General features: G+C 41.7%; 1 protein-coding gene across 3 annotated transcripts in view; it reads right to left on the reverse strand.

Annotated features, from left to right (window-relative positions):
• Nucleotides 1-14,976, reverse strand: part of SLC25A13 (solute carrier family 25 member 13) — a 184,268-nt gene that overhangs the window by 101,942 nt on the left and 67,350 nt on the right. For 2 of the 3 annotated variants that reach the window (XM_042966782.1, XM_042966774.1), the window contains exon 4: nucleotides 11,887-12,002. The exons of the other annotated variant lie outside the window; for it this stretch is intronic. In XM_042966782.1, the coding sequence (XP_042822716.1) occupies nucleotides 11,887-12,002 (116 nt within the window). The remainder of the gene's footprint in view (nucleotides 1-11,886; nucleotides 12,003-14,976) is intronic. 3 annotated transcript variants of the gene reach the window in all.

Below are 14,976 nucleotides of genomic sequence, written 5' to 3' on the forward strand. Positions count from 1 at the left end.
GGTTATTGTGATTTAGTCCCCAATTGACATTCTTCCACCTTTTCAACAGGCCTTCCCCCCCACCCCTGCCCTATTTTTAAAATGGAGTGATGAAGTAGCAACAAGTACAATATTGTAGCCATTTGAGCACGGACGACTCTCAAATTATCCCACCACCTGGAAGTGCTCCCTGATACTACGATCTTTGAAAATTGAACCCATTATGGTCAATCGTGCAAATCCGTATTTAGCTTTTCGTAAATAGTGGATTTTTGACCCAATGAACTGGAACAGCTTCTGAGCAGTGTCTGGGATCTCAGTCAAGACACTCTGTACCCAGGCATGCCACGATTCTTATCAGTGTGGAAATTATTTCCTTTCAAGACTCACACTGTTCTTATTCAATATTCTTACTCTCTATTGGAATGTGTATAAGAAAACGGACTTGAGTCTCAGCGTTAACATAAAAACTAAAATCTACTGTACAGCAGTAAGCCTCTTTCACCAAAATAACACACAATTTTTCTGAAACCCCCAAATCAGAATCAATATTAACAAAGAACTTCCCCCAAATAATGCTCCTTCCAACTCTTAACTATTTTTCCCCTCGCTTAGCTTTTGAATATTTCATTTTCCAAGTGTCTTTACAAACATGACAACAAATGATCTTCTTCCCAGTGAGCTTAAAAAAATGTTGGGTGAGTTCTGTCCTCTTCTAGTCTAACACTTCCATTCCTCTAGCTTTTTATATTTATTATTAAGTTTGGGTGCATACCTTCAAAAACTTATTTCCATAATTTTAACTGCTCCTTTTCTGCACCCTGAGTCAAAATGACGGAAGCAGACTGTTTCCGCATATGTCGTCACATCACCCAGCCTGCCTATCCCCAGAGCGTGCCAACTCCACTGTTGCCACAGCAGGTGTTACGGGACAAATCTAACCGTGAGCCCAGAAAGGCCCCTCCAGACACGTTACCATCCACATCAAAGAATGAACTAGAGAAGGGCATGAGAGATCATGCCACTAGTTCTGTAGATTGTGGGTAGGTCTCACACACAAAAGAAAGGTCCTGTTCAAATGAGTTCGACAAAGTTAGATGAGTTTATTGTTCTGCAGGGTTTCTCAGAGCCTTAATAAGCTAAAAATTTCAAGCTTTATGACTGTCTAGTAGAAGGATCCTTTTCTCACGTAACACTTACTAACATAAACAGGAAACACCAATACTTTAAGGTACCCAAACGCACAATCTCGTTCAATAGTGAAGATTAAAGGACAAGAGGCCACTGCAGTTTCCAATAAAAGAGCAAAACTGGGCTGGTTTCTTTTGGACTCCAGGTCAACTGACAGAGCTGAAGCAGCGGGCCAGTCAAAACTTCCCCAGTGCGGCACAAGGCACAGACTATATTACAACTGAAGTTTTTAACAGCTGGAGAAGTCTTAAATAAGAAATATGTCTCCTTGTTCATCTGTCCCTCTACAAAAAGCCATTCTTATCTTTTGGCAGATCACTGACCTCTTTGAGATCTGCTAAAAGCAAATGCTCATTTGGACAAAGCATTACTGACAGCTATGGCTGTTCGTCGACTCCCTGACACTTACCCAGAGCCCCAGATTCGAGAAGTCCCGTCTTTCAAAAATTCCTGTCTTTAAAGTTCAATCAAAAACGGCAGAACTCACCCTCCCCCATTCATGCTCTGTCTCTCTCTGTCTCAAAAATAAACAAATGTTAAAAAAAAAAAAATTAAAAAAAAAAAAAAAAAAAGGGGCGCCTGGGTGGCTCAGTCGGTTAAGCGTCCGACTTCGGCTCAGGTCACGATCTCACTGTCCGTGGGTTCGAGCCCCGCGTCGGGCTCTGTGCTGACTGCTCAGAGCCTGGAGCCTGTTTCAGATTCTGTGTCTCCCTCTCTCTCTGACCCTCCCCCATTCATGCTCTGTCTCTGTCTCAAAAATAAATAAATGTTAAAAAAAAAAAGAATTAAAAAAAAAAAAAACAGCAGAACTCTCCCCGCAAAAAAAAAAAAAAAAAAAATGCAGACCCATACACACACCAATACCACATACATAATGAAAGTGGTTGCTTATGCTCATATACTAAGAATAACTTTAAAATTGCATGATAAAACAGTTCATGAAATTTTGTTCACTGTAATGAAAAAGACAAAGTTAAAGAAACAGAAAAACATGCAATAGCATTATGCAAGTAAAAATTTTAGATTTCAACCTAAGGAAGTGCTGTGGTATAGAATATACTTTGGATTTTCAGGGGGTCCAATTGTTATGTTTGCCAGACGAAAGTAAGATTCAGGTCCTCCACTACCATTGAGCTAAGCTATTACTATTGCCTCCTGCAGATCCAACAACAGAAGAAATATCAAAGGATAGGAATAGTTAAATTAGCATCATTAAGAGACCAATCACTGGTGGGTGCACTAAATATGTCAGATTAACCACCCCCCCCCCCCACACACACACAAACACTCTTTCTGAAAATTCATACTAAGGAATAGGCTTTGCTTTCCGAGCACCCTCAAAGAAGAAACTTGGGGAAATGAAAGTAGGAAATCACTATTCACAATGTGTCTACGCCACACCTTCAAACCCTGACCTTCACTTCCTCTACTCACATAAAGGGAGTGGTCATCTGCCTGCTTCACACGGGTACTGCAAAGCCCACACAATGATCATAGGCATGTCTGCCTCTGGCTGTGCCCAACTCCAATTAATGCAAGAAAACCTACCTTTTCCAAGGATCATTTGGATCTGGTCCCTGTCCTCTGAAGACCCTGTGGGACTCCCAACTGCCTCTCCTATTAAATAAAAACTCCTGCCCAGGGGCCTGTGATGGGCACTCCATCAAATGGCACCCATAGCTCTTACGTTGCGTATTTCAATCAAAGGCTTCCTCTAACATCCTCCACCCGTGGACCACTTCCCTACCTCCCACCACTCCAGGACTCCCCCTGTACTTAGAATTCTGGTCATGTCAAAAGATAAAGCTTCCTGGGTAGAGACTATATCAAATGCACGGCAACAAATTACGTGGACATGTGTGTCACCAGGGCAACTTTCTATATATACCAAGAACTCTAATCCGGGTACATTCTTCCTTATCATTACTTTCCACTGCAGTCATAGAAACAAACTCCTTACTAATGCATTTGCTTATTATTCTTTACTTCATGAAAAATTATTAAATCCCCCTCATGTCTGATATAGACTGAAACCACTACCGATCAGTTGGCACCTACCTTCACTAAGAAGGCAGCCCGCCTCACAGAGCACAACCACCACCAGAGGGAGGCAGCAGGACATGGTCAACAACAAACACTTGGCTGTCACCAGGCTGCTACCCTGGCAACTCCATGACTGTGGACAAGTTACTTAAACTTCCCAAGGAGGAGTACCTGGGTGGCTCAGTTGGTTACACTTCGACTCGGGTCATGATCTCACGGTTCATAGGTTTGAGCCCCGCGTTGGTCGCTGTGCTGACAGCTCAGAGCCTGGAGCCTGCTTCTGTCTCCCTCACTCTCTGCCCTCCACCGCTTGTGCTCTGTCTCTCTCTCTAAAATAAAAATTAAAACAAAAAACAAAAAACCAAAAAAACCCAAGGCCATTTCCTCATCAGAAAAATGAGAATTATATAGTATAAACCTCCTAGGTTGTGAGGATTAAGTAACAAATTACATAGAAAGCATTCAGACCAGAGGCAAGTATGTAATAAGTGATCAATAAACTTAAAGATAAAAATGACAGGTACTTTCCTTCTCTAAAGAGATTATGTAACACCATATATCTCTAGAGCAGAACAAGCTCAGCAGCTACCATTGGGTCCTCCCTCCTTTTCTTTGACCTCCTTTTCCCCCACAGCCAAGTCACATACGATTGATTGATTCTCATGAATGACCCTGGTGGGTCCAGAGGTACAAGTCCAGTCCAGGACTCCATTATCTCCTGCCTAGACTGTCACAGCACCTTCCATGTGAACATCACCTCCAGACCTCCACAGCTCCAAGATCCTGGCATCCACAGCCCACATGTCACCTCAGTGTTCAGACACTGTTGCTCTAGGGCAGCTCAGATAGCATCTATCTCTCCTACCCACTTAGATTGCTTTACGTTACAGATCACCATATATTTGTTCACCTTCTCCCTAAAATGTAAGCTCTCATAGGAAGATTTTTTAATCTTGTCATTTCTGTATCTCCACTCTTATAGTCAGATTTGAGAGATATCCCGCTTTACTAATTCTTTTCTCTCATCCACTTAAATGCCTTCAAGCACTATTTGCTGGTAACTACCAAATTTCTATCTCCCAAATTCCACACTCAATTTAAGTGCCTATTTGACATCCTCATTTACATATCTGTTAGGCATCAAACTACCACATCCAAAAGTTAGCTCCTGTTCTCCTCCCACCCCCAGCCTGCAGCCCTTCCCATCTTGGTTGATAACTCCACCCTTCCAACTGGCCAAAGACTTTGGAATCATTCTTGCCTCCTCTCTTTCTTTCACAGCCCACATCCAATCCATCAGAGAACTCTGTTGATTTTCTCTTCAAAATACCCCTCACCTCCCTCAGGTCCAAGCCACCATGATCATTCACCTGGATTACTACAATAGCTTTCTAACTGATCCTTCTCTTTCTACTCTGTCCCTTCCATGCTCTATTCTCAAAGGAGCAGCCAAAGTGATCCTGTTAAAACATAAACCTGCTCATATCATTTCTCTGCTAAAAAAAAAAAAAAAAAAAAGAAAAAAAAATCCTATGATGGTTTCCCAGTTCACTTACCATCAAGGTCCAAGCCCTAACCTTGATCGGAAGAGCCTTACTACTTCATCTGATCTGTTACTTCTCTGAGCTCCTTTCCTATGAGGCTCTCTCTGACTCACACAAGTCCTCCTTGTAGTTCCTCAAATGTGCCAACTACAGTCCAGTCTTTGAACCTGGACGACAGCCATTCTTTTAGTCTAGGACAATCTCTCCCCTTCCTCCATCCCTGTATCTATATGATCAATTCCCCTACCTCTTTCAAATTTGTGCTCAAAAGTCACTTTCTCAGTCTTTTTTTTTTTTTAATGTTTTATTTATTTTTGAGACAGAGAGAGACAGAGTGTGAGCAGGGGAGAGGCAGAGAGAGCGAGCGAGACACAGAACCCGAAGCAGGCTCCAGGCTCTGAGCTGTCAGCACAGAGCCTGACGCAGGGCTCGAACTCACAAACTGTGAGATCATGACCTGAGCCGAAGTTGGACGCTTAACCGACTTAGCCACCCAGGTGCCCCAAAAGCCACTTTCTCAACAAAGACAACCAAACCATATTGTGTACAGAGGAGAACTTCTTGGTTTCATAAATCATTGTAATCACCCAAATATCATCAGAACATACCCATTAAGTGTCTTAATCCCTAGTATTAACATCATCAACTTGTATATGTTCCTGTTAATACTCTGGTGGACCGGTAAGAAAACTTATGTTCCACTAGTCCACCAACTGTTTTGATAAGTAAAGTTTTATTGGAAGATAGCCATACTCATTCATTTACACACTGTCCATGGGAATAGTCAACAGAGTTGACTAGTTGTGACAGAGACCCTAAGGCCCACAAAGCTTTAAAATATTTACTCTCTAGTCCTTTACAGAAGAAGTCTATTGTCCCTGATCTAGCATAAAAGCAATGCTCAAAAAAAAAAAAAAAAAAAAAAGGAAATCACGTTGATACTCAAAAAATGTATATTTTAAAGAGGTAAGGCCTTAAATATTACAAATTGAAGTTTTTATGAATATCTCCTTATATAATGGTATAGAGATTTAGGATTAATATAATGTGACTTTATTTATTATTTCTTTACTTTGGTTAAATGACTAAGACCATCAAGAAATACCATTTCCTCTTTCCTCTTCCTATCCTGCTTGCTTGCCACCATGATTTACTCTCTTTTGTACATCCCCTCTCCCACTACATTAGTCAAAATTTGACAGTATCAGTGATGTTCAAATTCTGAGTATTCTGAAGTTCCGTTCCATTTGTTATATTCAATGTGTTAACATAATATAAATCGACTAATATTTATGTATTTTTTTAAAAACTATGCTTACTTTTTAGTTCAGAGGTAAAATATAGGTCCTGTTCCTTCCTTCTGAAAGGTTTAGCATGGATTCCTACTGGCAACAGACCCATCTACAAAATGGCAGACATCCACTAGCATCTTTAGATGATGAATCACAGATATATACTGTCCCTTTCAAAATTTGTGTCTTCGCCAACTTACATTTTCCAAATGCAGTGCAACAGGCAGACTAACATTTATTACTAAATAAGCTTTTATTTAAATACTTCAAAGAAACCTTAAGGTAGTCAAAATTTTATACACATATAGATATACATAAACATACTACAAACATTCGATGCAACAGCATTCAAAATCTCAGCAGGATTTTTGTGAAAACTACTTTTTCTAAAATTGTTTTAATAATTCAAAAGACCAAAAACAGCCATGATAATCTTAAAAAATAAAGTTGGAGGATTCATCTGAAATCAAGACTTATTACAAATCTGTAGTAATTAAGAAAGTATAGGATGCTGCAGAAAGACAATTACAGAAGAACAGAGTTCAGAGGAATGATTTATCACACTGTATCACTGTAGGGCAATAAGAGAGCAATCATTTCAATAAATGGTGCTGGGAAACTAGATATCCGGGGCGGGGGGGGGGGGTGCTGGGGAGTGACCCCCACTACACGCAAAAGTAAACAAAAAAACCCAAACACATTCTAGAAAGAGTAAAAATATAAATCTGAAAGGAGAACGAAAACACTTCTGGAAGATAACATAGGAGATACTATCTTCATGACCTTGTGGTAAGCAAAGATTTCTTAAACAGGATACAGAAAGCAGTATCTGTACCAGAAAATGCTGATCATTTAACTACATTAAAATCAACAATTTCTATTCCTTGGGGCTCTATTAAGTGAGTGGAAGTACAAGTCTGAGAGTGAAGTTATCTGTAAGATACACAACCTGTGAACACTCTCTACCAGACAAACACAACACCACTAAAGAGGATGCCCGAAAGGCGAGTAAATCTTTTCTAAACGTTGCACAACCCAGTAATAATCCGAAAAATGCAAATTAAAGCCACATGGTGAAGTATCACTAAAATAAAAATGACTAGTAATACCAAGTGTTAGCCAAGACATAGAATAAAGAGAACTCTTACACACTGACAGTGTGAATGTAAACTAGCACAAACACTCTGGAAAACTGTTTGGCAGTATCTATGGGAGTCAAATAAACACATTTTCTATGACCCAGAAATTCTACTCCTAGAAATGCTCGCCACACTCACATCCCAAAGATGTATAAAATAATGTTCAAAGTACATTATTTGCAGCTGCCAAAACTGGAAGTGTGAAAACGTCTACCAATGGCAAAATGAATAAGCAAATTAGGAAAGAATCCTACAGAGGAATACTATACATACAACAAAGAAAAACAACAAAGTAAAAATACACACAAACATGGCTGAATCTCACAAATATTATTTGAGTAAAAGAAGTCAGGATGAACAGTATATTCTGTATCTTTCCATTTTTGTCAAGTTTAAAAACAAGCAAACCCAACTGATGGCGGTAGATGTCAGCTGTGACCACTGGGCCTGGGGGACAATAGCTGGGAAGGGGCCCAGGGAGTGCTAGCACTATTCTTTCTCATCTGGATGATGACAGAGCAACTATACACACTGTGAAAAAATTCATCAAGATGTACACTTATGATTTGTGCATTCATCTGTACGGATGCTATGCTTATATACAGTATACTTTAAAGATTAAAAGTAAAAAAATCACCATCATATATAAAATAGCCCACAAATGCAAAAAAAAAAAAAAATAGAACAAAATGTTTTTTTTCTACACATACAGAACTGCAAACTGTTAAGTAGAATTTTTTTCTTATGCTGAAATCCTGTTACCCATGTTACACATCTGTTGACATTTCAGAATGCATTTAAAAATATCAGGTATCAAAGTAAGAAAATATGGTAAGAACAAAATATTGGAGATATACTTTCCCTCAAATGAAACAGGTGAACATAATGAATTAGATACCAAAGGAACAAAATTGGCCTAATCAGGATCTTTTCATTGTAGCAAACACAGGGACTAATCTAGACATGAAAATATGCTAAACATAAATGAGGCCTCAAGAAAGTGGGGCAAGCCTTCACTGAAATGTGACACTTGATTATCTGCCCCTCACACCACCTGATTTTTGTTTGGTGTGTACCAGAATCAGCATTAGTGGGAGCATGAATACTGCTGACTTATTGACAAACACTGGTGCCTATTGAGCTTAGTCATGGAAGCCTGGCTTCCAATAAGCCCTCACGTGGAAACCCACTATGTGTACAGATGAAGAGTGTTACTGCTCTCCTCTGGATGAAATGCAAGGCCAGGAAACATGGGGAACTGAGGCCACTCTCCTGCCTGGCCTACAGGGCCAAGGGAAGGCCCCAGATGAACCTCTGTATCCTGTGAAACAGTGCTTCCCTCATGACCCCACCTGACTGAGCCAATCTGGGAGGTTAAAAAAAAAAAAAAGAAAAAAAGAGCCCTTCCTCTCTCACCTCTTCAGGCTTACCCCTCCCAAAGACACACACCCAGGCAACCTTCTGAAACACAAAAGGGCCATTCTTGGGTGAAGGGTTTACAAGGAGCTAAGGATGCAACCAGACATAGGAGTGTTACTGCACAGACCTCAAACAGCATCACACAGAGAGACACCAGTTCACAGATTGGGATTCTCTTAATTCTGGGGGTTTATGAGACCAAGATTAAGTCAGTCCTCTTTTCTGCCCAACTCTACTTTTTAAAAAAATTTCTTCAACCCCATTATGAGTTTCTTGGAAAACATACTTATTGCTAGCTTCTTCTAAAGATACCTGATGTCAAAACACTCCTTAGGCTCCCATGTCCCCCATATGATTTTGTCAGTTTACTGGGTTAAAACCCTATTATACACAGCACCCACCTCTCCTGGATGATGCTTCTCTACTTTCTGAAAAAATGTTGAAAGTCAGCTATTATTTTGCAAGCTGATGGTCATTTGGGGATCTTCTTTGTAGTATGAATAACCCTTTTAGTTTAATCCCAAATAGGGATGAATCGCTCAGAAAGGCCCAGGCTACATTGTATGACCTCCCCCCCCGCTGCTGCTGACACACACTGGGCAAGGGCCCCATCAGCTCATCATAAATGGATATAGCACATATCCTGTATATGTTTTGTGAGATAGGGAGGCTCTAGAACAAACTGCCTGTGGAGGGCGGGGTACTGGGAGAGAAGCCACACATTCTTCTACAAGTTACATGCAACTGATGTAATCAGACTTGTAGTTCCTCGAAGCCATGATTTCTTATTTCAATCTCTTATGCCTTCAGAGATGGGACAGAACAGATAGTAAGAAAATTACTGGCTAATTGGCCAGTGGTTACGCTGCAAGTTAAAAGTGCAGGGCTTGCCCCCCAACCACCAAAAAAAAAAAAAAAAAAAAAAAAAAAAAGGAAAAGAAAAAGAAAGAAAAGAAAAAAAAAAGAAAAAGAAAATCCTCCTTTGCTCTCTTCAAGTTTTTTCTTTCAGTAGTATTTTTATAGAGGCCTTTGTTCCCCAGACAGCACTTTTACATGCAGTATATATTTTCATCTTCACATAGTCCTGGTAAAGCAAATTATTATTACCCTGATCTTATAGATGAGTAAAATAAGGCTCAGGAAGTTGAAACCCATCAACAAACTGCTAGGAGGAAGCGTAAACAGAATCTCAGGCCACTCTTCTTGTTACACCTCATAGATGACCCTCTCTCCTGCCTCTTGCTTCTTCACCCTTTCTTTTCTTCTGCTCACACTAACACACATCCCTCCCTGTACTGGGGACAGTGTCCTCTTTCCTCTGCCAGGCCAGTGGTGTGGCTGGTGCCAAGAGCCCTTCCTGCTTCATGCTCATGATGGAAGGAAAGCATCTACAGTCCATTTCTCAGTGCCCTCATCTCTATCCCGGCTCTCTCACACTTCTCCCTCCAGACATGCTACAGAAAGGGTGAACGCTGGTGCTCAACTCACTCAAAGGTACAGGCGTTCCTCGGTTCATTCCCAGGAAACGCTATCGTAACACTTTCATCCAACTGGTTTCCATTGGGTAAATCAACACCACCGTGAGCTAGCGACTCATTAACTACTTGAAAGTTTCGATGGGGACATGTTTTATTGGGGTTCCACTGAAAAGCTGTGGTTACAGTGCCACTAAGAAGAATCAGGTGATGGGGAAAAAAAACTAAAATTATTCTAGGTATTTTTAAATATGAAATCATCCTCACGAAGTGCTAATGAAAAGCATCTGAGCTTCTGGATCGCATGAAACAAAACCATGTTTTGCCTTTGCGCTTGCAAAGCTAGCTGATCTAGTTGTAAATAACTGTCATGTCAAAGGAACGTGGAAAAAAGGGTGTCGAAGGGGAAGGCTTCTAGAATAAGTCTATTATGCTGTCTTATCTATATGTTATGTAGTTATTATGTTCATTTCTGATAAGGAAAATGAAGACCTGAGAGGATAATTAACCTGCTCAGAGACGAAAGAGGCAGAGCTAGAAGTAGGTGAGTCTCTCCAATTCCTGAACCATTCTGAAATAGATGGTACTCTACTATACCATCTGTATTTTCCTCCCATCTGTGCATTTCTCCCATCAAGTAAGACAATCTGTCAAGTAAGACAAGCCCAAGAAGTCTAAATGGATTAGAAACTATGAAAAAAGACATTTCATTTTTTTTTTAACATTTATTTATTTTTGAGACAGAGAGAGACAGAGCATGAACAGGGGAGGGGCAGAGAAAGAGGGAGACACAGAATCGAAAGCAGGCTCCAGGCTCTGAGCCATCAGCCCAGAGCCCGATGCGGGGCTCGAACTCACAGACCGCGAGATCGTGACCTGAGCTGAAGTCGGACGCTTAACCGACTGAGCCACCCAGGCGCCCCGAAAAAAGACATTTCAAATAGGCACATGAGCTATCTCGACCCCTGAATGACCACTCCATAAGCCCTACAGGGCCCTTCCCCAGATGCAGGGCCATCTACAGCAGGTTCGCAGGCACAAACACCATATGCTGGATCCTACATGGTCCAAGGAAGATGTGGTACTTTCTGTCAACTCTATCTTTGGTGTAAAAAGTTTATTTTTGCACTTTTTAAAAACTGCAGTAAGCAGTTTATTTTTCATAAGGAACCTACCACTGTGCTGCCACTTCCTTTCTCCTAATACTTAAAAGACTTCTGGGTCTTCTGCAGCTCTGCAGCCGATCCCAGTGAGTTTGGTCCTGGCTTTTCAAAATAAAGAAGGGGGCAGCACAGCCACCACCACCAACCCGACTAAGGGGGTATGCACCGCTCAAAAGAACACTGCTCTGTGCATACTACCCTCAGCTGTCGTCCTGTGCAGGGCTCTGCACTCACGCTACCCCGTGGAGCTGAGGTCAGCACTCCAAGGACTGGGTGCACGGTACCTTCTGTTCAAGGGCAGTTTATGACTGCCTTCATCGTGCGGGTGGGAAGAACCACGGATCACGAAGAGAACCGACAGAAGTCCTGCCGCGTTTGCGCAGTCTACGACCCTGTGAAAAAGTCAGATGCACTCTCCCTCGCCTGAAAACTAAACCAGAGTATCAAAACTGAGCCAGAACCCCCTTTTTTCCCCAAGAAGAACGAGACCTGAACTGGAGCACCAAATTGTGGAGATATCTTTGCTCAATGGGATGTGCTGAACTTCTTAAAAGCCTTTCCGTACACTTCATTCGTGGGGGCAAAGAAATGCTCACTCAAGTGTGCACTTACTTCGGTGCACACACACTCACACCCCTTACCAAAAGTAACTTCTCCTTTGCCAGCTTTGTCAAATAGCTGAAAAGCCACCATGAACAAAGCATCCGGGGCACACAGGACAGATTCAAATGCTACGAATTCTTGAAAGGATATTAATCTGCAACATAAAACAAGCACAAAGCATAAAATCAGTAGCTTGCAGAAAATAAAAGCATACACAAATACACACTGAGGAAAAAAATTAAATGTCACTGTCAAAAAATTAAATTCAAACCTAAACATTTATAAACACTCAGCATTTCCTTTCATATACAGTGGACTGAAATAACAATGTACAGAATCTAAAGAACATGACAGGTTTGAATTATAATTTCAAATGTAAACTGTAGTAGCCAACAACATAGCATTTCTGTTTTCAGGCAAATCATTGGACTCTAGAATTAAAGCTTATTTTAGATTAAGATGTGACTGTGTAGCAGCAAAACAGCACAGCTTTGTCATTCATTGATACCTTTATACACCATGTAAAAATGGTTCACAAAGATTCATTTATTGTCGATACCTACTGACCGCATGTGGATTCAACTAGGGATAATAGGGGTGATGGAATACAAACGGATATGAAATGTGATACCAAGGAACTTCTAGTCTAAGGCACATAACACTAGTCTAGATCTAGAAATAGTATAAAGGGAAGACCAACCTAAGACAGGGACCAATATGATAACAGAATTGCGGCAGGAAAGCAAAAAAAAAGCTTTGTAGCAAAAATGGAATATAAGCTGGGCCTTGAAAAATGAGTGAAATTCAGGTGTATAGTAATGGGCACAGAAGGGCAGGCACTCCGTTGGGGGATGCTTACAGAAAAGCAGATGCAAGAAAGCTAGGGCGTGTACCAGGAAAATGGCAAGGAACTGCAGAGCACATGAAAGAAAAGATGGTGAAATGAGATTATAAGTGTCAGGCCAGAGATGGGCATGAAAACAAAAGAAGGGCCTGGTTTTTCTTCTCTAGGAAGCAAGCAGTTATTGAAAGTCTTTGATGGGCTGCCTGGGTGGCTCAGTCGGTTAAGTGTCCAACTTTGGCCCAGGTCATGATCATGCGGTCCGTGAGTTTGAGTCCCACGTTGGGCTATGTGCTGACAGCTCAGAGCCTGAAGCCTGCTTCAGATTATGTGTCTCCCTCTCTCTACCCCTTCCCCGCTCATGCTCTGTCTCTATCTCTCAAAAATAAGTAAACATTAAAAAAAAGAAAAGAAAAGAAAGAAAGTCTTTAAGCAAGGTCATGACACAATCAAATCTGGTTGTTTGGAACAACATGACAAGTCACAGATGCTGTGCCTTCCAAGGAGTACATGCACCAACAAAAGCGTTTCCAGAAATGTTCTTTGTCACTATTTTGTATTTTAATTGTCCAAATATTCCAATGATACACTGAAATAGTCCAAGTTTCTGGAGGATATAGAGGGAGGAAGAAAACGGAAGCATTTTCCTATGTTTCTCAAAACAATTACTTCTAAACATCTCATAGGGAGAACACATTTTTGTACAAAGTACATGTAACAAAGTTAGCTGTTTCCCAGAATGTCACCTGATTGTAATAATGTCACAAAGAAAGGAAAATCCTATGGAGTGTTCAATATACTATCGCTGTCATTCACCACCCAAAACACAACCTTCTGAATGCACGGAAACATTGGGGAACAGCAGGTGTTACAGAGGAATGCATGCCCAGAACACCTTCTCTACCATTCAGTCTGTCTCACTGAGAATCTATGTGCAAGCAAGGCTGGAGTTGGGCCTCAAGGAGCTCACAACCTACTAGGCGAGGGCAAGGCAGTCATGTGCACATATACCCACCAGAATGCACAAGCTGAGGGTCAAGGGTAAAAGAAGAAATAAAGTGTTAGGGGCATAAAAGGAGGAGCAATCCATTCTGCTACAAAACTGGGAAACACCTCATGGAAGTGTGGCCTTTCAAGAAGAGATTTTAAATGTGTGTTTGTTTTTGAGAAAGAGAGAGAGAGAGAGCGCACAGGGAGGGGCAGAGAGAGAGGGAGAGAGAGAATCCCAAGCAGGCTCCACGCTGTCAGCACGGAGCCTGAGGCAGGGCTCAAACCCACAAACCGTGTGATCATGACCTGAGCGAAGATCAAGAGTCGGACAGATGCTTAACCGACCGAGCCACCCAGGTGCCCCTAAAGAAGAAATTTTGAAGTTGAGAAGATCTTAGAGATCATCTACTTCAACCTCCTTATGTTACTTTTGAGGAAACCAGAAGTTAATGACTGTGTGACGGTGAAGCACTTGCGGCATTTGGGCCTAAACAGCAGGCGTCCTGGTCTCCATATGACTGAGACAGAATTCCAGCTGGTAGGGGAAAGTGGAGAGAAGAGTGAAGGGCAGAGAGAGGTGGTTCCACACTGAGGAATAGAGCGGAGCAGAGAACAGAGGTGACAAGAAATGAGGTGTACTGTGGTTAAGGGAAGGCTGCACGTGTTGCCGACCTTGCATCTAACAGGTCGTGAGGAGTGAAGAGTGGCTTGAGCTGTAACGCTGGCCACCTGAGCAGGACCTTAAAGGCCACCTTACAAAATCTTGACTTTTTTGTAAACAGTGAGAAGTCACTGAAGGCTTTGGGAGTTAATAAATACCAAGTTCATATCACAGAAAAGGAATTGGTGTGGAAGATGAATTTCACAGAGGACAAAGACGAGATGCAGGGAGACAGCCTACGAGCTGGGGACAGCAGGGGTGTAAGCCAGAGCTACCATACCAAGACTGAAAAGAGAGGAAAGGCTAGAGAAACGCAGTTGAGGCAGAAATGACAAAACTTCGTGGTGACTGGATGTTGGAGGCTGAGGGCCAGGGAAGAGGTCTAGCTACTCCCAAGACCTCCAACCTGGATAACTGAGTGAGACGATGATACCACCACCAAAGGTAAAGAAGAAGAGAAAAAAATGAAAAAGAGAGAAGGGACTGTGAGCCAGTAAGACCAAATCTGACCATGTTGCATTTGAGGTACCAGTGGGACACTGAACATGGTGTCCAGCAGGAAACCAAAAGGACCGGTGTGAAACTCGGGACAGGAGCTGACAGGAGTTGAACCCCACCACTCAAAATTAATGATGA

Source organism: Panthera tigris, chromosome A2, assembly GCF_018350195.1.
Source record: "Panthera tigris isolate Pti1 chromosome A2, P.tigris_Pti1_mat1.1, whole genome shotgun sequence".
NCBI classification, from domain to species: Eukaryota; Metazoa; Chordata; class Mammalia; order Carnivora; family Felidae; genus Panthera; species Panthera tigris.